Source organism: Populus trichocarpa, chromosome 4 (assembly GCF_000002775.5).
Source record: "Populus trichocarpa isolate Nisqually-1 chromosome 4, P.trichocarpa_v4.1, whole genome shotgun sequence".
NCBI lineage: Eukaryota > Viridiplantae > Streptophyta > Magnoliopsida > Malpighiales > Salicaceae > Populus > Populus trichocarpa.
This window is the reverse complement of record NC_037288.2, coordinates 23268101-23295456: the sequence shown is the minus strand read 5'-3', so window position 1 is coordinate 23295456 and position 27356 is coordinate 23268101. Positions and strand designations below refer to the sequence as shown.

Genomic DNA, 27356 nt, shown 5'->3' with positions numbered 1-27356 from the left:
AGCTAAATTTTCTTTTGACAGAAAAATGTTTTTCGTTGACCTACTTTTTTAATGATAAACAAACACGGGGAAGTTTGAAAAGTGGTTTTTCAGAAATCACTTTTCGAGAAACAAACACATCTTTAATGTTAAATGTATTTTAGGTACTACAGAGCCTCGTGTATAATGATAGACATTAGGATTTATTTGTTTAATTAATGAAGATGTAATTTTAAAATATTAATTCTTTTATAATATAAGTTTTGGCATATAAATAATGTTAAGATGTATGATATATATATCATTTTTGAAAAAAATTACTTATTAGACAATTACAATATTATGAATTTCATTTAGTACATTATAATTTAGAATGCATGAATCTAATTTATAATGTTTCTTAATGAATCTATATAATATTATGTATTTGTTTATTATTTATAAAATTTTTGAATCACGAGATATAATGATATGAGATAAAATCTAGGATAGTTGGAATATGAGTCTATGACTATGATGTGAATTGTGATAAAAAAAAGTTCCTCATAATTTGATATATCAAAAAATAAGGGAAATCTATCAAATATTTGGTAGAAATTTCGTTTATTCATGAAAATAAATAATGATAAATGCTTCACTAAAAGTTAATAAATAAATAAATGATAACTAATAAAAATGCTTGATTTTGTTTTCAATCGGTTGACCAAGTGGGTATATTAATTAATTTGGTCGGCCGTTCGATAGAATGGATAGTTAAAATTGTTATTGTTTTAATTAAATGATGAAACTATGTTGTCTCAATATGTACTTCAAAGATTTAATGAATAAGAAGCAATTTTATTATTACCGACAAACTTTCATTCGTATTCTTTTTATTTTATTTTGAATTCTTGTTTCGAAAAAGTTTCAATTAACTTAAAAATAAAAATAAAATAAGAAAAATTTCTCTAAAAATAAAATAAAAAAAACAAAGAAAAGCATTAAAAGTAGAACTGGAGCCTGTTTCCTTAGCTTCTGTCAGCTCCACCACGACCACCACTTTAACCATCATGCTTTCGCTTCTCAAACACTCCAAAGCCATCGCAAACACCGCACTCAAACACCTAACCACCAAAACTTTCACTTCGCCGCCAACAAAACCCCTAATTCTCTCACAAACATCGACAAAAACCCTAGGTTTAGGGTTTATTCGGCGATTAAGCGACAAGACTACAGCAGACTACGACTACATCAAGGCTGACGTTAACTGTCCTCGATGCACCTCTCATATGCCGGTCCTATTCTCGAACCGGCCTTTATCAATTACCGGACGAGAAACCGGTATCTATCAAGCGGTCAATTTCTGTCCTGCTTGCAAAACAGCGTTTTATTTTAGGCCGTTTAAGTTGGAGCCTCTACAGGGGAACTTCATTGAGCTTGGTAGGGTTAAGGGTTTGTATAATAATAATAATAATAATAACTGTAAGGATGTAGAGGGGATTATTGAGAAAGAATGTGGTAAAAGTGGGAGAAACGCGGAGGAAGTTAGTGGTGGAGGTGGCGGTGGGGGGTTGGAGAGAGAGTTGCCTACGCCTAAAGAGATTTGTAAAGGGCTCGATGAGTTTGTTATTGGTCAGGACAAAGCCAAAAAGGTTTGCCTTTTTTTCTTCTCTTTCGTGTTGAATTTGTGTACTTAGTGGTAACTTGTATAAAAGGGTTTTCAATGATCGAATTTGTTTTTACAGTTGAAATTAATGGAGTTTTTATTGATGTTTTGCGAATTGCCTTTACATGTGTGGTTTTTCTTGTGATTGTAAAACTTGTTTCAGTTATTAACATCATAGTGTTGTTGAATTGCTAATTTTATAGCTTGATAGAGGAGCATTCCTGTAAATGAAAAATTTACATAGAAAAATGAAGTTGGGATAAATGGTGCCAAACAAGGTTTAGGACAGCTGAAAACTCACGTAAAAGGCCCAAATTTTAGGATTAATTTAAAGGAAAAACTGTATTAATTCTACAGAAAACACTAGGCAATCTATCCATGACTAGAAAGGTACGCGTGCCTAGTTTCCAATGCTTCAAATGGTGCGAGTATCGGAGCTCTTTAGAGGGAGTTGTAACAATTTTACTCCCAAGTGTGCTGCTTGTCAGGAAATACGAAATCTCTCCCTAACATTGAATTTAAATTGCGTAATTTTGCCTTCTTGGTCAACAACCAGCTCATGGAACTTCGACAATCATGCCAAAGATCACATGAATGCTTGTGTAGTCAATAAGTGGTGACTTTTTTTAGAATATTTATGATATCAGGGTTACTTGATTAATCTAGGGTCCTGTGATTAGCTTGACTTTTTAAAGCATTTCCTTTATAAGTCAAGTAGTTTTACTGCGGACCAAGACGAGGAATCCTTTTCCTACAAGGATCTAGGGTTTTAATTAGTATTTAAGGGTTTCTACTGCAGTAATAAACAACCACCTTGATATTTTGATAACTTTATAAAGAGTTTGTTCTCTTTTCTGGTTGTTCAGCCCAAGAAAACTAGCCTTTAGCTGTGTTAGCTATCTCTAGCTATCTTTTGTCTTTTCTCCCTACGTCAGTTGATATAAATGCCTAAAATCAATCCTGATTTTGGTGATGGCATCCAAGTGAGTGAGAGTGCCTAGGTTCAACCAAAACCAAGAGATGTTGGAGTTGCGAAGGATGCTAAACTAACTCAAGCAAGAGGTATTAACCCTGTTTGAAATTAGACTTTGGAAGGTGATCATAATCCCTTAGACATACCGAAAGGTAGTCATAAAGATCAAGACTCTTTTCATGATACTGGAGCCATAAATCATATGGCGTGAGGTGGATTGGAAGAGGGAAAATACACTGCACTTTAGTGGAGGAAGAGAGTTGAAGAGCAATAAGCACTATTTGTTGAGAAAGAGTGGAGTTCTTCACCATTCTATGACGAGATAAATTGTGATTGGGATTCTCCACCAATATATGATTTTTTTTTTGATGACAATTATGATGTTAATTATGTCATTAATAATGAAAGTAATAGTAGCGATAATGTCATCAATGATATCCTCATTAGTAAGCTAGAGGTTAAGTGCAAAGAGAACATGAAAGCTGCTCAACAAAAGAAAATTTTTGATTTAGGCTACGTTGAAACTTTTGATTACAAGTTTGCTATTATCACAATGGCAAATTTGTTCAGGGATGATATGAATACAACACATGTTGCAAAGCAAGTTTGAGGTTTTCATTTCATTACTGTAGAAGTCAGTGAAAAAGAAATAAGTTGTCAATTGATGTTTCTTATTCAAAATTTAACATGAAGAGACTAAAGCTTATATCTAGAATTGTTATACATCTGAACAGGAAAAAGAAAGAAAAAAGAAAATGGGTCGGAGAGTTTTGATTGAATATCCATGAGATCGAAGCGAGAATGGTTTCAACTTGAGGACGGGTTTCTTCCACCCTAAGGAGAATGACGCATGAGCTTTCTTTAGAATATTTATTATTTCAGGGTTAATTAATCTAGGGTCATGTGATTAGCATGCGACGTTTTAAAGTATTTCCTTTATAAGATAAGTAGTTTTACTTGTGGAATAAGACTAGGAATCCTTTTCCTACAAGGATCTAGGGTTTTAACTAGTATTTAAGGGCTGCTACTGTTGTAATAAACACCAACTTTGATATTTTGATAATTTTATAAGGAGTTTGTTCTGTTTTCCTTGCTATTCAGCCCAGATAACTAGAGTTTGTTCTCCTTTCTTGGTTGTTCAGCCCAGATAACCAGCCTTTGGGTGTGTTAGCTATCTTATCTTTTCTCCCTACGTCATGTGGTCTGAGTTTGCTTCAATAAAATCATTATTTAGCACGAGGGATAGAAATCACATGCTGGCAGCCCTGGTAGAAAACCTGCCACCATGTAGATCATATCGTCTGCTAGTTTGAATTTTGTGTCTAGATGTAGAAATGTAGGCATGGTTGTTTTCCTAGCTTAGAGTGATTGTTCAACCCCGTTTATTCACTTTTTCATCTTCCTCAAGCTCTTTTCTCCACCTGATATCATAGCTCATGGTGAATTTCCCATACATCAATCTTATTGTGAATTTGTTAGTCAATCTGAGTTCATTTATGATTGTTTATTTCTGGAATCAAGTAAATGAAAGCTCTAAAGTTTTTGCACTTTTAAATATTGATTTTTTTTACTGTTTCTTTGCAACTAAATGAAAAAGGAGTGAAAGTTTATTTTGATGGATCTGAATCTAGTTGTGTATTACAGATATATTAGTTTCTCCACATTTGGTGTTTGTTTTGACACCTATTATAATATATCAGGTGCTTTCTGTGGCAGTTTACAACCACTACAAGAGGATATATCATGCCTCCAAGCAGAAAAAGTTAGTTTTTCATGTTCTTTCTATTGGAATTGGTTTGGGGTCTTTATTGCTTTTTACTCGATCATCTATTCTGATATCACATTGAATGCTCTTTTCAATATCATTCTTAATGTTAATTGACAGTTATGATTAGGCTGTTGTGATTATCAAAGTCAGATGTTTGTCTATTTGATGCTTCTTTACCTAACACATACTTTGCTATCCTAGGTCACATGCACCCTGGAGTCACAGTGATGGTGAGAATGATGAGAACGAGTTTATTGAGCTAGATAAGAGCAATGTACTGTTGATGGGTCCCACTGGCTCAGGTACGACAAATGCTGTTCATGCTTTTATGATTTGGTTATTGCACATAGCTAAATCATTATTCTTCTGAAGGCACAATTGCAAACCTATTACCTAGATTGACTGCTGTCTTATTCATGTAATTTTAACTTGATTCTAAGGATAGGGAAGACATTACTGGCAAAAACACTAGCTCGTATTGTGAATGTACCCTTCGTCATTGCCGATGCAACAACGCTAACACAGGCAAGTTTATTTTGTTGCACAGTTCTGTATCTTCACATTCTCCACATTTTAATGTCATTTCTGGTGCTGTTTGTTTACATACCCTTGTCTAAATTGCTTTCCTTTCCTTTGCTTCCACTCTAATACTTGGTAAGTTGTATATTCAGATTCCTTTTCCATCTTGAAATCAAAGTAATTCCTATAAGTTGGAGCTATGTTAGGTTAGAAAAATCTTAAATGAACTGGGCATTGCTCATATTTGTTTATGATATGAACATGGAGCATATGATTTGTGGGCTTAGTGTTACTTTTCTGAACTTCTTCTCTGCAAAAAATAAACAAAGAAAAGGGATGGAATTTCTACTCAGTGTACTACACCATATATATTAAAAGGATGTTGATGCTGTTTGTGAAAGCTTTATCCAGTTACTTGGCTAAATTCTACTTTTAAATTCTGACTCCCCATTTCTCACTCCAGGCAGGTTATGTTGGAGAAGATGTGGAATCAATATTATATAAGCTACTAGTGGTATGGTTTGCCAGCTTTTGGCTACATCTTTTTGCCTGTGTTCATCTTGGATAACCTTTTTTCTAGCTGGCAATCTAGGTAGCTGAATTCAATGTAGAAGCAGCTCAACGAGGGATTGTTTACATTGACGAAGTTGACAAAATAACCATGAAGGTCTATGATTTGTTGACAAGTGGATTCTGCCTTTATCTATAATTTGATTCACGGTGTATGATAACTGCTCAAGTTGTGTGCAGGCCGGGAGTTCCAGCATTGGAAGAGATGTGTCTGGAGAGGGTGTTCAACAGGCATTGTTGAAAATGTTGGAAGGAACCGTGAGTGAACCATTTACTTCTCAGTTAAAGAATTCTGACTCTTATTAGCTATGCTATCTGGTTGAACTTGTAGAATTATGCTGTTCACAGTTAATCTACTAATTTCTTTCTTTGATTTTGCACCTCTTAGTTTTAGATGAATTGAGCTTGGGAAGAAAGTGAAATTTGTATTATTGGATGTTTTATCCCTAATTTAATATGCAAGCACAATTGAAATTTAAAATCTTAGAATATGTTCAACATGGGGGGAATTTTTTTCTCAAAGTTTTTGCAATAGCTATTTTCCCACTGTTTGCATTGTTGTTGCACTTGGCTTAGTTTGTCTTAGGTATTACAGCATTGTGATACTAAAAATTTGTGGAAGAGACAGCATAGTGTTAGTTAGCTTACTGATAATTACCAAATTATCTGTCTTAGGTATTTGTATTATTGAATATGTTCCACTGGAGATTTCTTGTTTGAAAAATTTGATTTTAATTTTATCTGGTTTTATATGATCTAATATTTCCTTTTCCAGGCAGTAAATGTTCCAGTTCCTGATAAAGGACCTGGGAAGCATCCTCGTGGTGATACAATCCAGGTATACTAGGCCTAAAGCTATTTGGTTGTGTTGGCCCAGGCATCCTTCTGTTTCTGTGCATGTGTATGCAACTTCCAAATTGTGCTTGATTTTGCTTGGCAAGTTGTTGAATAGAAACTTATCTTCGCTGACATGCTCAGTGTTGATCATGTCTGGGAAGCATAATTTTGTTTGATATTTCTTATTTATTGAGGAATATTGGTATTTTATATACAATTAGGCATTTTAACATTCAAAATGTCAAATATCTAGCACAGGTGGTTTAGTAAAATTACCGCTTTTGTTGCTCTAGTCTGAATGAAAACCTGAAAAATTCATTTTGGTTTGGTATATGCTTTCCCTTTGTTTGATATGCTGCTTGGGATGAATACTTTGTACCTTATTGTTAAATTAAATTTGAAAATATTGTGATGGGAGTGGGGTGATTCTCCCAGGCTAAAGAATAAAAAAGGAGAACGAGTAAATATATAGCTACTGCTTCTTTCTTCCAAGCTAAAGGACTAAGAGGAGAAAACGTAACTTGGTGATTTTATTCTGAGTGTACTTCTTGTCTTATGTCATCATGGAGGTCCTTAATGCTTGCTTTCCTCTTCTTTTTCTTTGACCGATTCCTCAAGTTATCAGGATTCGTAATGGCTTTTCTTGCAGACAAAAGTGAGGCCTATGCCCAATGCTGAAGAAGCTCTAAGAATGTCAATCAACTAATACTTCATTGTTTTCTTGTCTTTTTTTTTCCTGCATACCAACCTGAGGACCATTCCTTGTTTCTGCTTTTGTTTTCCTGGTCGTTAATATCGCTATCTTGTGCATCTTATAACTCAGTTTTTATGGTGGCAGGTAGATACAAAAGACATCCTTTTCATATGTGGTGGGGCATTTGTAAATTTGGAGAAAACCATTTCAGAACGGTAAATTTCATTTTCTAGGTGATGTATGTTAATAGAATTTGTTTGCCAAAGTTTGCTTAGTTTGATAGATCAGAATTGTCTTTTCTTTCCCAGACGACAAGATGCTTCTATTGGCTTTGGAGCACCAGTTCGTGCAAACATGAGGGCTGGTGCAATAACTAATGCAATGGTGACATCGTCACTGCTGGAATCTGTGAGAACCAAAACCCAAAATGCTTTAAAGAAACAGATGTATTCTTTTATGGTGTTATACTTTCTATTTCCTGGCTTGATGTTATTATGAGTTATTCTATTACAAATATGCACTAGATCCATGGTCTTCAATTGTTTGAGTAGGAAGCCTCAAGTTTTGTTGGACTTGCAGGTAGAAAGTGGTGATCTTGTTGCGTATGGCCTCATTCCTGAATTTGTTGGACGATTTCCTGTTTTAGCAAGCTTATTAGCTTTAAATGAGGACCAACTTGTTCAGGTGTGTTCTGTCTTTCTGATGACATTTGTTATTCTTTTGATTCTTGTTTGGTGTTCTGGTATTCTTGTTGAGAAAATGAATCTGCTTTGTTAGCATGCAGAGATATAAAGGAGTACTCAAATTTCCTTTGAACTTTCTTTTGTTTCCTCATGATAGTATTTTATTTACCATGCAACAAACAAAAGAAGACTTGGAACGTTGAAACTGATGATTCTATTTCACTGTCTACCTTATGTTGTCATTTTGTCAATTACAAGGATGTGCATGGTTTTTGTGCTACAGGTCCTCATGGAGCCAAAAAATGCTCTTGGTAAACAGTATAAGAAGATTTTCAATATGAACAATGTAAGTTTGCGTCCCTTCTTTCCTAGAGACTGATGTTGACGAGACAAGCCTTGTCAATAGTAACTTGGTAATTTACCAAAATAGTATTAACTTGTTATACCTATAATAATTCAGGTGAATTTACATTTTACGGGAAATGCATTGAGATTGATTGCAAAGAAAGCAATGGCAAAGAACACTGGGGCCCGAGGTTTAAGAGCCATATTGGAAAACATCCTGACAGAAGCAATGTTTGAGGTATACATTGATAGATCTGAGTATATGGTCAAAGTTTGATTCACCTTTTATTTTTATTGCATTTCCTTGGATGTCAATTATTGATGCTTCACAAAGTTGAGTTTACATACTTTCTCTGTGAAAGAGAGTTAATAGACCTCGTGTCCTTGATATGGAAGGTGAAATGCTTGGCAGTGCTAGGTTCTATTTTTTCTGAAAGTTGTGATTGACAACATATCAGTATTTGCAATGAGTTATGGGAGTGACATTTTGATGAAACTGGTTAAGCTACCAATTTAAAGTAGGAAAAGTAGACATAGGGAAACAAAATTAAGGTACGAACTTCTATTCTTGACACTTATCCTCTTGGTGCACAGACTCCAGAAAACAAGTCACAATCTAATTGCATAACTGCTGTTTTGGTCGATGAAGAGGCTGTTGGCTTGATGGATACACCGGGGTGCGGAGCAAAAATTGTCCATGGAGACAGTGCACTGGAGCATAAATTGCAGGAGAGAAAGGTAAAGGAGTTTAAAACACAATTCTCCTGCCCCACCTATTTTGTCAACCTAGGCTTTTCTTCTAACCTCGTTGTCTGTTTTTCAATATCTTCCTCAGTTTGGCATGCTCTTTATGCCAAACTAGGTTTTCTTCTACCCTTGATGTCATTATTTGGAGACTGGATTTTTTTTCTCCTTTGAGATCAGGCCTTAGTGTTCATCAATATGGCTGCTGTCAGTAAATAAAAGAACAAGCTTCTACACTGACTGTTTGAGAGGGGAGAATAGGGAGGGAAAGAAAAGGGAATATGATGAAAGATCCTAATTTCTCCTCAATTTTTTGGGTGGTTTGAACTAATGGAAAGAAAATGAGAGAGAGGATCTGATGCAAAAGTTCTTTATCAAGATTATGTTAGGTTATGTTTGGCATGACTTTTGGATTTCAATTTTGAGTTAGTTTTTAACTTTTGACTAAAAGAAAAGTGGGAATCATGTTTGGTTAGAAATAATTTGACTTAAATTAGAAGTTCGTTACAAAATTGACTCAAAATTTTGATTTAATCAAAAGTTAAATTTTAAACTTTTGATACATGTATTCTAACTTATACTAGCTTTTTTCCTTCATAATAGTTACATCGAATCATTTTCTACCTAACATACTTCAAATTTAACTCATTTTTATGTCAAAAGTCATGCCAAACAGACTCGAATCTACGTCGGTGTTGTTGAGCTATATACAGTGATGAATCTGTTATGCTGATGATACTTTCAGCTTCATAATTATGTTAGTCCTTTTTTAAAATGCCATCCAGGAGCACTTCCTGGTGTGTTGAATTACTTCCAAATTAAACTTTTCCTTGCAGGAAGAGGTGGTGGGGTTGCCTATGGAGAAATGCAGGGTGAACCAGAACCTTGCTCAAGGGCCTTGAGCATGTCATTAACTAATTTACCATGTGTACATAACGCCAATATGTAAACATTACACTCACTAGGGCAAATGGATTTTTTCTCAAGCTCTTGTTTCATGTTCTTCTCTTAAAGCGAGATGCACCCCACCCAAAATGAAAATTATACATTCTGGTAACTGGGATGAGAGAAACCTCGGGAAAAAGAAGATGATTCAGCACTGTTTGTTTTTGTGTTTGGTTGAAAAAATATTAAATTGATGTTTTTTTTTTAGTGTGTTTTTATGATTTTGGTGTGTTGATATAAAAAAATATATATTTTAATGTATTTTTAAATAAAACATATTTTTAATAGCATCTTGTACTATAATAAGAAATACACATGAAGAAAAGAGGAGAGAAAGAAAAAGAGTTGGAGAAGAGAAAACGAAAGGGAGGAGAAAGCTTGTGGCTTTTTTTTTTTCGTTTCATCAAAGACTTTCAAATAGTGAATGAAATTATATACAAATAGCAATCCAAATAATGTATAAAATGTTAAATAAAAACAATATAATTTAAAATATCAGAGACCTCAATATGCTTAATACCTCCACCATCCGAGCCTTTACTTTGCTACCTAAAAAATAAAAATAAAGTAAATCAAACACATAAAAAGAAGATAATTTATTTAAAGTTTATAGTCTTAATAAATAGTTAGCCATATATAATATAGATGAATGACATTTACCAACTCAAAGAATTGAACAAGTATATTGTCAAACACGAAATATAACATGATATAGGCATTGTTGATGCATCAATTCAACAATCACATCATTGTAACAACATCAAACAAAAACTGTAATGGTCCCAATTTTCCGATACTAAAGTACATATTTTCATATCAAAAAATATATTGGAATTTTTTTTATTTAAAATTTCAGCAAAATTTCTCTTATAATAATGACATTTCATGTTATTGACTTATGAAATGACCCCAAATAATAGATGCTAACTAGACATTAATATGAAATGGCCCCAAATAAAGATACTTGCACATAAATTTACATTAACAGCGTAAAATATTTCATACATTACATTAATTATAAGTACATTAGTTTTTCCATTAATGAACCTGTAAGTAAATATAGACACATTAAAGTTTATAAATCTCAGGTTGCTTACTTAACATTAATGATAAGAATGTAAATCATTGTATTTTAATAATCCAATGTGGTGAATCTTTTTCTTTTCATTGCATTACATATGCGAAAGAAATTTCCATTATCAAACACCCTTATGTCCTCTAGCATCCATAACTCAGGTTAACCAAATCAATGTCAATATCAATTCTAGATCGATATCATTAGTCATTATCTCACTGGTTACAAATCAAGGTTATGTTGATATCATTTCTTTTGGTATCATTAGCTTCTACTTCATGGATAACTAATCAAGTTTTCAAATGATGTTGATGCCAGTGCAACCCTATTAACATCATTAGCCTCCATGATCTGGAATGACTAATCAAGTCCATGTAATTGTCAATACCAATATAATCATGTTGTTATCATTAACCTTCATGACCTAGAAGGCTAATCAAGTTTCGTTCAACATTTTCCTTTCCATACTTTTGGTAACATGCTGATGTCAATATAATTATATTAAGATCATTAGCATCTGTATCCTGGAATGGCTAATCAAGTTTTTATTTGAGTAAATGTCAATATCAGAGTATCATCAATTTTCAATTTATCTTGGACAACTAATCAAGTTCACAATTCCTTCTTTTCTCACACCTTATTATTTTTCCATTTATTGTTCATAAATCGTATTCCAAAATGAAATTGTAACTAACACAATTTAAGTGAAACAATTTAGATATACCATGATGTAAGATACCTACTGGTCTAGTATATCAATCTTGTACCTCAGACCTGCGATAATATCCCCTGTTAAACATGATCATCACATTGCCATTATTACATAAATTCTGGATCCATACCTAGATCTAAAAAAAATGACACAAATTTATGTATTATATTAATGTCTCATAACAACCTAATTGGAATAATTCAATACCATCATTATCAAATCTCAACTGAATGGCCATCCACGTTGTCGCGGGGGCGACGTCGGGCTGGCGAGCTATTGTGCCTCCTGAGAGGTATTGTTGTTGGGAAGAAAAAGAGTTTTGGATTCAATCATAAAATTATGATTAAGATTCAGAAGTCGCCACCTAGTATTAAGGTTACTAGGAAACCTAATGGTCTGCGAGAGTCCGAGTAATGGACTGGTTGTGCAAGGAAAAGACGCATCACCCCCAGTGTACCCTACCTAAGGTAAGTTGCATTGTTGTTTGATTGTTTTTCTAAGTCGAGTTTTTATTTGTTGGTTTCATCTAAGGTCCCAGGCAAATATCTGTTCGTGAGGAAGTCTCTACCTCATAAAGTTTAATCTTAACCATTCTAAAGTCTGGATTTTAGCAACACGTTCATTTTGCACTTTGTATCATTAATACTTGAGGGCATACTCTACCGTGTAGTTTTATACCTCCAAATATTAAAGTCTACATCTAAACGATAATATAAAATGAACAAAATGATTGGTAAAGAGTTTTTGACATTTTGATCAAATCCTAACGGGTAAACATAAACTAGTTATCCATTTTATTGCATTTTAAAATATGAAAAAGTTGCATTTTTTTTATGAAAATATGCTTGGAAAACTTTTTAGGATCTGACTATATGCATGAAAACAAAATATTTTTTTATTTCTTTAAAAGGGGAAATTAATTTAAAAGTTTTGAGATTTCTTTGAAATTTTTTATTTTTTTAATAAATATTTCTGAGAAAACTGTATTTTTAGATACTGGATCTGTATCTTATAGTGTAAATATACAGCCCGATATTATGCAAAATTGATAGAAAAATATGCAAGAAAATCATAATTTTTTTGAAAGGATTGTTTTTTGGATTTTTTTGTTTTTTTTAATTATATAATATTATATTATTATAATAACATTATAATTATTTAATACATTGGGATGGGTCGACCTAACTATATGGCTGAGCTTAGTCTACAAAGGTGTTGGGCTGATCTCAGCCCAACAAATCTGTTTCCTTCCTCTATTTTTAATATGGGCCAGACTCGACAATCTAGGACGAGCCCAACCTAGTTGGGTCGCATCGGCCCCAAAAGGGTTGGGACGATTTCGGCCTAATAAGTCTGATCTTTTTTTTTTTGGAAGGGCTGGCACGGATCTTGCCTAAAATAAGGGTTAATCATTTGTCACCGACGAGGGGATAGGTTAGAGGAGAAGGTTGAGTTGTGGTTTCTCACGGTGGTAGTGGTTGAAGAGGCGACAAAAAGAGAAAGAAGAGAGAGAGATGTCGGCTGGAAGAGAAAAAATAAGAAGAAAAACCTGACTTCTGGCCAACTTTGGACCCGATTTTCTTCATGCTCAGGCCATGAAATCCACCCCTATTTATAGGGGGTGAAAGATATTTTTTTAATGATGCCACATCTTGGCCCTTCGTTCGGCTAGGAAGGATCCCGATTGTTAGTTCAAAGTAGGTACCATGAACTGTCAAATTTGTCAGTAGAATGCTGCCTAAGTTGGCTTGTTTAGGCCGACGCCACGACCGTTGTGTTGTCAATTGGCCTAAGCGGACCATACTGGATATTAGAGAAATGTCAGGTGACCATTTTTATTCAGGTGTTGTCAAATTTAGTGGAGGTTAGAGGCATTAAATGCACCTATAAAGTAACCTCCCTGAGCTGTTATTTCAGAGAAAATTGAAGAAGAAGATGGCTAGCAACCAAAATGGCACCGTTTTGGTAAAATTCATTTTGTTCATTCGATTTCTGATCTATCTCATCTACACACCTGATCGTCTTCAAACTTTAAAGTTTATGCAATTTGGTCCCTGGAAAAACTTCAATTTTAGCTCCTGATTTCAGCACCTTTTTCATTTTGGTCCTCAGTCTCGGATTTCTTTAATTTAGACCATAATTCATCACTAAAATTTTAATTTCTTCAATTTCACCCCTGATTTTTGTCAATTGGGTCCCATAATTCGATGCCTTTTGCAAAATGGTCATTGACTGCGAATTTCTTCAATTTAACCCCCTAATTAATCCCAAAACTTTGATTTTCTTGCAATTTTATTTCTATTTCAATCAATTGACTTGCTAAAAATTAAATTTGATATCTTGTTGAAAATATATAAAACTTGTAAAAAAGTGTCAAGGAAAAAAATAATAAATTAAAAGAAAAGTGGTAAACATTTTGTATTGGAGGGTTAAATTTAAAATAAAAATAACTCCAAAAAAAAAAGAATTAGGAATAAATAAAAAAATTACACACCATAATCTTGGATTGAAGGGTGAAACTAAAAACCAATAATTTTTTTATGAAAGAGCCAAGAAAAAAAATAGAAATAAAAAGAATAAAGACCAAATTGAAAACAATAATATATAGCAAATTAAAATTGAAGTATTGAATTGAAAAGAAATAAAATTTTTATGAAATGACCAAAGACAAAAACTAGAAATTAAAAGCAAAGGAATTAAAGTAGAAGTATAAAAAACAAAGAAGACCAACGTACAATTTAAGAGAGAGGAGAGAGAAAATAAAAAAAGAAAGATTCACTAACGACAAACCTTCCAAAACAATACCTACACGTGCTGTACCAGGAGAAAGAGAACGCTGTGGTGTATCGAACGACACCATAGAATGATAAATTTCAATATTAGAAGACATTGCACGTGTTGTATGAAGTGCACAAGTACTTCTCATGCGTAACAACTCTTTAAAATTTAATAATTTTTTTATTGAAAGACCACAATGCCCTCGTTAAAACCTTAAATAAAAAAAAACTAACTTAAGAAAAAAAAATAACCCCCAACTATATATATATATATATATATATATATATATATATATTATGTTGAAGGGCGTTGAAGAAATCTAAATGTTCATTAAAAATGAAGAACCAAAACTACCCCCAGACTAGGCATATATTATTTGTCTCAAAAGACATTTTTAGTATTTTTACTATTCATAAAAATTAATAAAAAGACTCTATTATTCTTTTATTTTATTTTGTAATTATTAATTGACATTAATAATAGACAATCTCTAATTCCCTCTGGGCCGTGGACTGTGCAGTATATGGAGAGGTTCTGAGCCCACAACTGGAAAAAGGAGGAGCCAGCCAGCCGAGTCCGATAAAAAGAAAAAAAAAATCAATTTCGAAATCAAAATCAAAATCAAAATCAAAATCAAAATCTTCTTTGCTAAGCTCTCTCATTGGGTAAGTTTTGAGCTTTGATTGATTATTGTTTGTTCTTTGCTTTCGATTTCAGTGCGCAGGGTGGGAGTGTCCCTCTCGATTTCTTGGGTTTTTACCGCATCACACTGATCACACTTAACTATTTAGGGTTTCGGCTTTTAATATATTGGAGGAAAACAAAAAATTGGTTCTTGGCTGGTTAACTTAGATTAGGGTTTTGCTTACTAGTGTGCTACATTGTTTCTTTTAGATACTTTCCCTTTTTGCTCTTTTAAAATTTTAATTTTGCTTTAATTTTTTTTTTTAAATTTTTGTTTCAAATTATGTTGGATTTTTGAATCAAGAAATTGTATGATTAATTGTTTTTTAAGAAAAAATAGTGCTTTTTATGCCTTAAAACATTAGCTTTTGTATTGTTTCACATGAAATTTTATGTAGTGTGGTTATGCAATTGCTTTATCTTTTGCTTTCATTGTTGTGCTTAGGGTGTGATTCTAATTAGAAGAGTGTTTTTGGTCGTTAGCCGTGCAAAGATGGCGAATTTACAAATGACGGGTATTCTGGAAAAGGTATGGTTTTTATTTTATCAGGGATTTCAGTTGATGAACTGTGTGTTGGTAGGAGATGGTGTTGGAGATTTTTTGTGATGGTTCATTCGGGTGTTTCAGCTGGTGATAGTTAATTGTATTTATATTTTGATTTGCTTGGCTTTGTTTGCAGATGACGGGTAAGGATAAAGATTACAGATACATGGCAACATCTGATTTGTTGAATGAGTTAAACAAGGAGGGATTTAAAGCTGATACTGATTTGGAGATAAAGTTGTCAAATATTGTTCTACAGCAACTTGATGATGTAGCTGGTGATGTTTCTGGATTGGCTGTGAAGTGGTATGTCTCTCTCTCTCTCTCTCTCTCTCTGATTGCTATAAACATTATGACATTTGTGTATTTGGTGTTGGCCAAATCCATCCAAAATTTTCCAGGAATGTTTCCTCGAAATTTGGGAGAGATATAAGGAGAGATATTTCACTCCTGTATATTTCCACACGTTAAGACTTTGGTCCTCGTGTATTGTATATCCTTTAGAGTGTAGACTACATAAATTGTAGTGCACACTCTCGTATATATGTGCTTTATGTGACAATACTGATTTAGCATCAAAGAGTTGCTATTTAAAATTCCAACTTGCATGTGGACAAATTATGGATGCTTTGTGTCAATAGTGTTAAAAAGTTACCGCTGGAACTCTTGCTTCCTGTTTCTCGTGTTTTGATTTGGGACTTGTTTTTTCTTCATTTATGCAATATGGACATTGTGACTTCTGAGGGACTCAACTTGGCATGGTTGTTGCCTTGTGGATGCCCCATATACATGCGCTCTTTCAAGTGTGAACAACAAGAGGGAAAAGAAGATGAAGGAGATGCTAAATATCAGTGTTGGTGCAAGCTTGATTTTTATGCTTTTTATTAACGTGGTGTTGCAGTCTTGCTCCATTGGTGAAGAAGGTCAGTGAGGCTCGAGTTGTGGAGATGACTAATAAACTATGTGAGAAATTGCTACATGGTAAAGATCAGCATCGTGACATCGCAAGCATTGCTTTGAAGACTATTGCATCTGAAGTCACAGCAATATCTCTGGCTCAGTCTATTCTTGTCACCCTATCTCCACAGTTGATAAAAGGAATAACAAGTCCGGTGAGTTCTAAATACAATGTGTCAAGGTCTTGTCATCTGGAAGTTTCTTCTCCTCTTCTCCATAACTTCCTTTTGCATTCTTTTCTGCCACAGGGAATGAGCACGGAGATCAAATGTGAATGTCTTGATATTTTGTGTGATGTTCTTCATAAATTTGGAAATTTGATGGCAAATGATCATGAGTTGCTTTTAAATGCACTTTTGTCCCAATTGAATTCCAATCAAGCCACCGTTAGAAAGAGGACAGTTTCGTGCATTGGTAAGACTGAACTGATATTCGTCATCGATTTCCCTTGCAATACCATTTTTGAATTAATTGTAGATATTCTTGATTCACTCTTTGGGGGAAACAGAAAGGTTTTTGCCCTGGATCCTAACCAAAATATCAGAGCAGTCAGAAATTTGGCACATCCTCAACCATTAGGCATGGCTAAAATTAGGTGTTCTGCTCTCTCTTTCCCTTCTTTCATCTCTCCCTCCCTCGCTCACTCCTGGGTAACAATGAGATTTTTATGCATGTAACTTGGTAGCAGTTGTGTAGCGAGACCTAAAACCAGATATGTACTTGAGAAGGGTGGGTGTGTTTTTTTATAAAAAAAATTGGAAGTTCTTTTTACTTCAAATTAAGATGGGAGATTCCTTCAAACCTGCTGTCTCTATGATTTTTCCTTATTTCTGGCTAATTTACGACTTTGATAAGTTTGATGTGAAAATCATCCACCCTCAAGATTGTTGATATGGCTTAAAACTATTCTTTGATGTTCAGCATCTCTTGCTTCAAGCTTGTCAGATGATTTATTGGGGAAGGCGACAGTTGAGGTTGTTCGGAAATTGAGAACTAAGGGTACAAAACCTGAGATGATCCGAACAAACATTCAAATGATTGGTGCTTTGAGGTAATGGTATGCTGTATCTGTTTACCATATGGTGCTTTCACTTTCCTGGGTTCACTTTTAAAGAATTTTCTGATAACTGTGGAGGACAGGTCAAACTTTGTATTGTTGAGGGTAAACCATTGGCACTACAAGATGTGAGCCAGTCTGATAACAAGATTTGGAGTCTGAATGTGTGAACTGTGGCCTGCTTATGTATATCTACTTGTAGACTTGGAACTTTAAATGTATCAAAGTGTGAACTGAAAAAGTTTCTTCTTTGAGCTTTAGATTACACATGTCCCACTGTCTACTCATCCTAACAAGCTAACACTTTCTTATGCTTACAAATTGTGTGATGCTTTGGTGTTTAAGCCGTGCTGTGGGATATCGATTTGGACCCCATCTCGGAGACACGGTGCCAGTGCTAATTAATTACTGCACAAGTGCATCAGAGAATGATGAGGAGCTTCGTGAATATGGCTTGCAGGTGCTGTAAATGTCTCCATCCATTTTATTACTCTTGTGGTTCTAATCATTTGCTTGTCTTTGATCATGGCTTCTGGTTGCATACTCAAAATTTTTGCTGCAGGCACTGGAAAGTTTTCTGCTCAGATGTCCCAGAGACATTTATTCTTACTGTGATGAAATTCTTCATCTTGCTCTGGAGTACCTAAGTTATGATCCAAACTTTACTGATAACATGGAAGAAGATACTGATGACGAGAGTCATGAGGAGGAGGAGGATGAGTATGTTTTTAAAAAATGCATATTTGTAATTCATTTCAATATGCTTCCTGAACTTGTTATTAATCTCTTCAATCCCGTTGTTGTTTGTAGTGAGAGTGAAAATGAATATACCGATGATGAAGATGTCAGCTGGAAAGTTCGAAGGGCAGCCGCTAAATGCTTAGCAGCATTAATTGTTTCTCGTCCGGAAGTTCTTGCAAAACTGTATGAGGAGGTATGCTGCCATAATTGAGGCACATGTAAAGTGATTTCTTAATGTGGTCTGGTATGAACCTGCCTAAAGTTTTGGTTGGTTGGTTTATGTTTGAATTTGGATTTAAGCCTTTATGTGGATGACATGGATGGTTTTTTTCCTTCTTTTTTTTCATGTGATATGGCATGCTTTGATTTATCGAAGAAATTGGTTTTCAACTTCTTTATATTCCAACTTGCTCAACATCCCGGTATCAAAAACAAATTTGTTAAGCTTCTGTTTTTCTTTTGTGCAGGCCTGTCCTAAATTGATTGATAGATTTAAAGAAAGGGAAGAAAATGTCAAGGTAAGGCCTGATCAATTAACTGGAGAAATTTGGGCACTGCATCTGAATCCTCATCTGAGTTTGTTGTGATTCAGATGGATGTCTTCAATACATTCATTGAGCTACTACGTCAAACTGGAAACGTTACAAAAGGGAAGATTGACATGAATGAATCAAGGCAAGTTTCTGTATTGTTATGCATGGAAAGTTTACCTTATATTAAAATCATTTATTTGAATTTCTCCTGGTAAATGTCTAGGTATTTTCTTTCTCTTTGTTTACCGTGTGTTTCACTTCTCTTTTTTGAGTAAATTTCTTGGTTTTGAAACATTTTTAGGGCAGAGACATTGCTTTTAAATCAACTTTAAGAGCTTGTATAGAAACCAGGTGGAGTGTCATTGACATTAATGGGTGTTCTGATAACCACAGCCCTTCTCTGCCACTATTCCATTGAGACTGGTTTATCAGGGTTAGTCCCCTAGAGGATGAGATTCTTTATTTAGTTTTCTTTTTATTTTATTCTTATAAGCCTAATGAATGGTGTTACTCTGTACCATCCAAAAGGGACAAAATCACAGTTCCTGAAAGTTGTAAACTACAATGCAAAACAAGTTGGCCAAGTGTTAAAACTTGGGTTCATGGGCCTACATAATGGCTATACTTTGGAATTAGATGATAAAATAGTGTCCACAAAATTGCTTTGTCTGTAATTAGCTTATTGTTTCAGGAGTGTGGTCTCCCAGTTTACTAATTTTGCAAGCATTAATGTTATGCAGCCCAAGATGGTTACTGAAGCAAGAAGTGCCAAAGATTGTCAAATCTATAAATAGGCAACTGCGTGAGAAATCCATCAAGACTAAGGTAAGAGCTGATACATGTCATGGATTAAGGGTTGCATGCTCAAAAAATTGTATGCCATCTCTTAGATGAATTGTACCCACACCTTACAGAAAATATATAAAATGTATTACCTTTGTCTGCCTACAGGTTGGGGCATTTTCAGTGTTGAGAGAACTTGTGGTTGTCTTGCCAGATTGCCTTTCAGAACAGATTGGGTCACTTATTCCAGGAATCGAGAAGGCATTAAATGTAAGTGAATTTTCATCGAGTCAGATGTGTATCACTGGTGCTTGATTTTCCCTTTCACACTGTCTATCTTTAATTGGTGCAATTTTTCCTGTACAACATTCCTCAGGACAAATCTTCGACCTCAAATTTGAAGATTGAGGCTCTTACTTTTACAAGATTGGTTCTGGCTTCACATTCACCTCCTGTTTTCCACCCTTATATCAAGGTAATTAATAGTTTTATTCGGGAATTTGAAACCTCTTATAATAATCAAGTATCCTTAAGTGCATTTCTAATCTTTTTGCTAGCATTTTTCTCTTACGCAATGTTCTATTGGCTATAAACTTAAAATGTCAAAAGATAACATGTTCAGCCTTTTTTTTTTGAAGAATTCTCTCGTGTATGGCTTGAGGATATATGATTTTTTGTTAACTGGTTAAAGTCTGGAAAAACTTTGCTGGTCAATGCTACATTGTGAAGATCTTTTCTTTTAATAGGATTCGTTGGGATAATGATCGGTCCCCCTGAAAACAACAACATGATCAGGATTGATGTAACAACTCATCATCTTCAAGATGAGTTTTAATAGTTAATGGAAATAGTGTTTTTTCATTTTTTTATAGGTGTGCAAATTTTCCAATTTGATCCCTTATTTATTGCTGCCCTTAGTCTGCATTATGAATGCATGTACAAATTTTGTATACATTCCTATTTGTATTGCTATGAATTGGAAACTTTCTTGTGGTTTGATTATTTTCAACAACAGCCTCTATGAATGAAAAACAATCATGACTCGGGAGTAATGATAAGATTACTGTTATTTATATTGCTTGTAATTGCAGGCCCTTTCTAGTCCTGTTTTATCTGCTGTTGGTGAGAGATACTACAAGGTCACAGCAGAGGCCTTAAGAGTATGTGGGGAGCTTGTTCGTGTTGTCCGTCCCAATATCCAGGTTAGATATTTATTTTTTAACTTTGATGTTTTTCAAGATTTTGTTTGACCGTTTCTGATTATATATATATATTTTTTTATGAAAGTCCATTTCTGATAACTTAATTGTTGTTCTGATGTAGGGCTTTGGTTTTGACTTCAAACCTTATGTTCGTCCAATATATAATGCCATAATGTCACGCTTGACAAACCAAGATCAAGACCAGGTCAGTAGAGTTGATTCTGCAGCCTTCTCTCATACTGAGAATCCTTTTAACCTTTGTATTCTTTTCTAAAGCGGCAAATTTCTTCTTATCTAGGAGGTTAAGGAGTGTGCAATATCTTGCATGGGGCTTGTCATTTCAACATTTGGCGATAATCTCAAAACAGAATTACCTGTGTGCCTCCCTGTACTTGTTGATCGTATGGGGAATGAGATAACACGACTTACTGCTGTGAAGGTCAGTATTGCATAGATTGCCATATGATTGTTTATATTCCATGGGTTTTTTGGCACCAGTCATGGGTGTCGTGGTGACAATTTAGTTAGGCCTTCTCATCTGAAGTTATAATGTGTTTTCTTGATCACAATAATGCACAAGTACTCAAGCCATTTTGAATTTCTGAATCCAGGCTTTTGCTGTAATTGCGACTTCTCCTCTTCGGATTGATCTGTCATGTGTCCTGGAGAATGTCATTGCAGAGCTGACTGCATTCCTACGGAAGGTATGAAAGTATGAAAGTTTGCTTACTTAAAAATATATACATACTAATATGTTGGATGATGATTTGTAGATAGGCTGATCTGCATTTGAGTATGTGTATTAATTCTGAACTCTGCATTATTGTTTTGAAACATAGGCTAATCGAGCTTTAAGGCAGGCAACTTTGGGGACACTGAATTATCTAATTGTAGCATATGGTGACCAAATTGGTTCATCTGCTTATGAAGTTATTATCGTGGAACTTTCTACTCTGATAAGGTTTTTCACACCTTTGACGCTATGCTTTTGTGGGTTCTTGGAGCGTGGAATGGTTATTGACTGTGATTACATTCGAAATGCTAATTCTCTTGGTTTTGCCTGTGTGCCAGTGATTCAGATTTGCACATGGCAGCTCTTGCTCTGGAACTTTGCTGCACCTTAATGACTGACAGGAAATCAAGCCCGAATGTTGGTTTGGCTGTTAGAAATAAAGTTCTTCCTCAGGCACTAACATTAATTAAAAGCCCATTGCTACAGGGTCAAGCCCTGTTGGTAACACTCTCTTCCGATACCAAAGATTACATCTGGTCCAAATTAATGCTTGGTTTTAAACTTTGTCTGCTTGATATTTCAGGCTTTACGAAACTTTTTTGCTGCTTTAGTCTATTCTGCAAATACAAGTTTCGACACTTTACTGGACTCGCTCCTTTCAAGTGCCAAGCCAGCTCCACAGTCAGGAGGTGTTGCAAAAAAGGCTTTGCATTCAATAGCCCAATGTGTGGCTGTTCTCTGCCTTGCTGCAGGCGATCTAAAATGTTCATCTACTGTGGACATGCTTACTGAGATTCTTAAAGATGACAGCAGCACCAATTCAGTAAGTTTGCCACTATCAAAATTTTCTATCAAGTAACGTGCTCTTTGGATTGATGATACCCTTCTCTATAAAAATATCTGAATTCTGCATTTTGTAACTGTTTTTCAGGCTAAGCAGCACCTTGCACTGTTATGCCTGGGAGAAATTGGGAGAAGGAAAGATCTGAGCTTGCATGCAAATATAGAAACCATTATTATCGAGTCATTCCAATCCCCTTTCGAAGAGATAAAGTCTGCTGCTTCTTATGCTCTTGGCAATATTGCTGTCAGTAATCTTTCCAAGTACCTACCATTTATCTTGGACCAGATTGATAATCAACAGAAGAAACAGTATCTCCTGCTTCATTCTCTGAAGGAGGTATGCTTTTATATATATATCATAAATCTATATCAAACTGAAGGTTATTTCCTCAAACCATGTCTCCTTTTCTAACCTCCTGAATATGCAGGTTATAGTAAGACAGTCGGTAGATAAAGCAGAGTTCCAGGATTCCATTGTTGAGAAGATACTTAAATTACTATTTAATCACTGTGAAAGTGACGAAGAGGGCGTCCGGAATGTTGTAGCTGAGTGCCTCGGTAAAATTGCACTCGTTGAACCTGCAAAGCTTGTTCCTGCGCTTAAGGTATCTAACACATCAAATGGCATTCTGGGTTTCATTTAAGTTTGTTCTTAGCTTTTGTGGCTCCAAAGGCTTGTGTTTTACTTGTGCTCTAAATTCATTATAGGTGAGAACAACGAGTCCAGCTGCCTTCACCAGAGCAACAGTAGTAATTGCTGTAAAATACTCAATAGTTGAGCGACCTGAGAAGATTGATGAGATTATATACCCTGAAATCTCATCTTTTCTTATGCTTATCAAGGATCATGACCGGGTAAGTTGCAATTATATATTGCTCTAATGAATAAGCACAGTGTTCTATTTTGGTGGGCTGCATGGTTTTTGAACCTAATGATTATTCTTCAATATGGCATGCAGCATGTCAGGCGTGCAGCTATCTTGGCCTTGAGCACATTTGCTCACAACAAACCTAACCTTATTAAGGGACTCCTTCCTGAATTATTGCCACTTCTCTATGATCAAACAATTGTTAAGGTAATTGAAAACTTCTTCTCTGAGCTAATGATGAGTTTCATGCGCTGCTTGTCTAAATACAGTGGAAATAGTGGATTATTGCTTGAGCTTTTTAACTTGTCCTGTCTTTTATAATGATATCTTTTTATCCCATTGCATTATATTTGTTTTAGCATGGTGCTGAGAGGTCATATGCACTGCTTATGATTTCAATGCTTTAGTAATATTATAACTATTATTTGTGTTTAATCTTTTTGTTTCTAATTTGCTTATTGCAGTGCCGAGAGTTTGTATTAGCTAGTCTTTGTATGAAATGTTGAATTAGTTATTTGAATCTGTCTGTGTAATGTCCATGCTGGCATCATATGTGGGAGCACAATCATTGGTTCATTTTGCATTGAGCCTAGGATTATGCATTCTTGTATGCATGAAAAATAGCAACTCCAGTGGATTTCATAGGATGATTGATTGAGATGAACTTAGATCAGCTTATAAGGGCATATATTCTCTTGACTTCTGGAAATTTTGTTTTTAGGTCTGCTTTGTTATTCAAGTTATTATAAATATTTTTCAAGGAGCTTAGTTACAAGATAATGCTCGTTAAAAAATTTGGTGGTTTTATTCCTTGTGGCTTAAGCTATTATAACAATATATGTATGATATGATTATATTAATGCTGATTGAAAGATCACGAAAAAATAAAAAAGTTTAAGTGCATTAAAGCTTGAGCCAATATATATACTGCTATTGATCGGAAACAATGAATAAGGGGATGCAAAAGTGAATTGACCTGAAAGGATTCTCAGTTGCTAGGGCAGGATACCATGGGGAAGGCTTGAACTGATGGAATTTTCCTTTAAATCAATTTTTGTAATTTTGCACTGCCATGATTGAGTATCAGTATCCTTTGTGTGGCCAGTTTTGCTTTGTTTTGTGGATGTTGTTTCCTTTCCACGACAACCCCCACCCCCCCCCCCCCTCCCAAAAAAAAAAAAAAAAAAAAAAAACACCATTGAGCTGTGCCTTTTACGAGTTCTGCAACCAAGTTTTCAAATAATGGCAGCTCTGATACAGCTGCTACATCACATTATGTTGTGGCTGTCACATTGCAAAATAATTCAGCTGCTAGACTTGAAAAAGCCGCTATTTCATTGTTTTTGCAGCACATTGTTAAAAATCTCTTAGTTTCTGCTGTGTACATTGGAGACTGGTATTACAATATTTAGGCTTGCATTATAGATTGTCCACATGCAAAATTATTTGGTTTTCAAACAAGTTGCATCCACAATCCCAAAATCATTGTGACAGTTATGAAACATCTGCGACTGTCTGCAGCACCATGGCTGTGATTGTAACTTCTTTTTAAAAACCATTTTTCTGTATCAGATTTTGTGAGTAATATTCTTGTCATTCACAATGATTCTGTTTTTTCAAATTGTCAGATTTTCTGATTTTTACCATACTGGCTATTTTATAATGAATCACCCATATTATATCTGTCAGATTTTCTGATTTTTAATTCCTGTTTGCTGCAGCAAGAATTGATACGAACCGTAGATCTTGGGCCTTTCAAGCATATTGTGGATGATGGCCTTGAGTTGAGGAAAGCAGCTTTTGAATGCGTAGACACATTGCTGGACAGTTGTCTTGATCAAGTGAACCCTTCATCTTTCATTGTTCCTTACCTCAAATCAGGCTTGGATGGTTCGTGTTCCATACCCTCCTCCCTAAGCCCACTTATTTTTTGTATGGTTATTTTAATTTTTTGATTCATTTGGTTTGGTTTTATGCATGAAAAGTGATGCTGAGTGATGCAACCAAACAAAAGAAATATAAGGAAATTAGGAATTATATTAATTTATTTCTCAAGCCTGATTTCTTTTCTTTCCTTCATTTTTCTTAAAACCTATTTATATAAGATTCAATCTATCTTAGCAATCTTTAATTCTGTTCAGGATTAAATTTATCTATAAATAATAGTATTAATCTGGAGTTTTCCTTTGTTATGATTTCATTTTCCTATTTTCATCTTTTTAGAAAAACTAAAATTTTCAGAATTAAGAGATAAATGAAATTAATTACTAAATTTCTTTCTTTATCTGCATCGTTGGGTTACAACATTTCAAACTTGTTTGGTTTTTTTCTAACTAGGACAAGAAACCGATCAATTTGCAACATTTGCATCATCACTAAGGGATAAAATCCATGTACATATATGAATCTTATTTTTCAAAAAGACTATTTGTGAGAAGAATTCTAATTTCTTTATTCTCTTAACTATCTAAATTTCACTAAGACTACTTGTTTCATTGGTTTTCTGTATGATAGTGAGATTAATTTCAAATGATTATTCAATATCAATAATTAGATCTAGTTAGCAAATGACGTCTGTGAAGATTGGAGTATACATGATGGTTATCATTAATTTTATCAACTGTTGGCTGACTTGACTATTTTGGATGTTCCAGATCATTATGATGTTAAAATGCCTTGCCATCTTATCCTCTCAAAACTGGCAGATAAGTGTCCATCTGCTGTATTGGCAGGTCAGTGAGTTAATCAACCTACTTTAATCTGCTGGTTTCTCTGTGCTACAAATTTTCTGATCTGTTAATTGTGAACTGCAGTGTTGGACTCATTGGTGGACCCCCTCCAAAAAACTATCAATTTTAAGCCTAAGCAAGTTGCTGTAAAGCAAGAAGTGGATCGTAATGAAGACATGATTCGCAGTGCTCTTCGAGCAATTGCATCCTTGAATCGTATAAGGTTTGTGGATTTTATACTGTTTAAATTGAAGCTGTTTGCTCTTCTGCCAAAATTATAGATAACCTCCCTTATTGTGCCATGGTATGACTTTAATGCTTCAGCATGGCTTTCATCTGTAGGTAGAAAACACGTTAGACATATTTCTACTCTGATTGGATAAAAATTGTTTCGGATTTTTATTTCTAACTGCATAACGGAAACACGACATGAGCTGAATGAATGGAATACTTCCTCTTCTGCTGGTGCTTGATCATTGCTTTCTTATTTTGCAGCGGAGGAGATTGCAGCCTTAAATTCAAAAACCTTATGAGTGAAATTTCAAAATCTCCAACCCTCTGGGACAAGTATTATTCCATCCGAAATGAATGATGAACATGCTGATTCCATGCTAACCAGTCATCGTTCTGAAGTTCTTGTTAGGGGGTGAGAAAATATTTGATGACTGCGGCTGCAGTCCAAGCTCTTTTGGGGTAAAAAGAAAATGGTGAAAAGTTATAGCCTGAGTTGGATGTATAATGGAGGTTACCAATCCTAAGTTTTGGTAGGATTATGTGAAGTCCCATTTTCGTGTCCCCATTATACTAAAAAACATTTTTAGAATCTCTGTTTTCGTGTATAGGGTGTCAAATTACTTCACTCTCATCTTGAAAATTAGCCCAATTGTGAGCAAAGAAAATGGAAATATTGCTTTTCCCATTTGAAGCCAATGAGTACACAATTGGTTGTGCTATGTAAGTGATATGGTTCATAGAATCTGACCTCGATATTTGGATTGGAGACTTGATGTTTTTGCCTGGCCAGTCTTCGTTCGAGCAAATGAATTTTTACTTGAATAATTGATTCTACATGTTTAAGCATGTTAGGTAATGCTGTTTTTTTTTTTTTTTCTTAAAATAATTTATTTTTTAATGTTTTTGGATTGTTTGTTTTAATATGTTGATATTAATAATAATTTTTAAATATTTTAAACCGGCACTTCTATATAATTTTAAACATACGTCTCATTGCAAATATAAGATATTGCATGCATGGTTGTACCGAGGCGAGTGTCTATGTCAAGGGTAGAAAGTTGACTTTTAATTTTTTAAAATGATCAAAATAATGTTGTAAGTCAATGGGTTGAGGTTTGAGTTTTGATCAAGTTGTCTGATTTTTTTTTTTTTCCGAACTTGATCTAGTACAGGCTCTAGT

At 34.6% G+C, this 27356-nt stretch overlaps 2 protein-coding genes across 5 annotated transcripts; both read left to right on the top strand.

Annotated features, from left to right (window-relative positions):
- Nucleotides 1-957: 957 nt before the first annotated feature.
- On the top strand, nucleotides 958-9907 carry LOC18098372 (CLP protease regulatory subunit CLPX3, mitochondrial). Of its 3 annotated transcripts, none has more exons than XM_052452631.1 (15): nucleotides 958-1610; nucleotides 4298-4359; nucleotides 4567-4667; nucleotides 4811-4894; nucleotides 5352-5398; nucleotides 5477-5551; nucleotides 5635-5712; nucleotides 6230-6292; nucleotides 7130-7200; nucleotides 7294-7393; nucleotides 7565-7669; nucleotides 7952-8014; nucleotides 8129-8251; nucleotides 8608-8751; nucleotides 9594-9907. In XM_052452631.1, the coding sequence occupies exons 1-15, from the start codon at nucleotides 1029-1031 to the stop codon at nucleotides 9657-9659; spliced, it is 1764 nt and encodes a 587-aa protein (XP_052308591.1). In that variant the 5' UTR covers nucleotides 958-1028; the 3' UTR covers nucleotides 9660-9907. The 3 variants fall into 3 exon arrangements, with proteins under 3 accessions (XP_052308591.1, XP_052308592.1, XP_052308593.1); XM_052452633.1 differs by having other exon boundaries at nucleotides 1474-1610; nucleotides 4314-4359; XM_052452632.1 differs by lacking the exon at nucleotides 4298-4359 and having other exon boundaries at nucleotides 1442-1610.
- A 4891-nt stretch (nucleotides 9908-14798) lies between these two features.
- LOC18098371 (cullin-associated NEDD8-dissociated protein 1) lies at nucleotides 14799-27001 on the top strand. 2 transcript variants are annotated; one of them, XM_024599461.2, is made up of 29 exons: nucleotides 14799-14932; nucleotides 15397-15480; nucleotides 15632-15801; nucleotides 16397-16607; nucleotides 16701-16866; nucleotides 17374-17503; nucleotides 17855-17969; nucleotides 18072-18229; nucleotides 18320-18443; nucleotides 18718-18768; nucleotides 18843-18925; nucleotides 19524-19608; nucleotides 19735-19836; nucleotides 19943-20041; nucleotides 20658-20768; nucleotides 20890-20973; nucleotides 21067-21207; nucleotides 21380-21472; nucleotides 21608-21729; nucleotides 21840-22002; nucleotides 22085-22324; nucleotides 22433-22681; nucleotides 22773-22949; nucleotides 23053-23199; nucleotides 23304-23420; nucleotides 24935-25103; nucleotides 25868-25945; nucleotides 26027-26165; nucleotides 26438-27001. In XM_024599461.2, exons 2-29 carry the CDS (start codon nucleotides 15445-15447, stop codon nucleotides 26532-26534), a joined length of 3657 nt encoding a protein of 1218 aa, XP_024455229.2. In that variant the 5' UTR covers nucleotides 14799-14932; nucleotides 15397-15444; the 3' UTR covers nucleotides 26535-27001. The 2 variants fall into 2 exon arrangements, with proteins under 2 accessions (XP_024455229.2, XP_024455230.2); XM_024599462.2 differs by having other exon boundaries at nucleotides 14822-14932; nucleotides 15435-15480.
- Nucleotides 27002-27356: the final 355 nt, after the last annotated feature.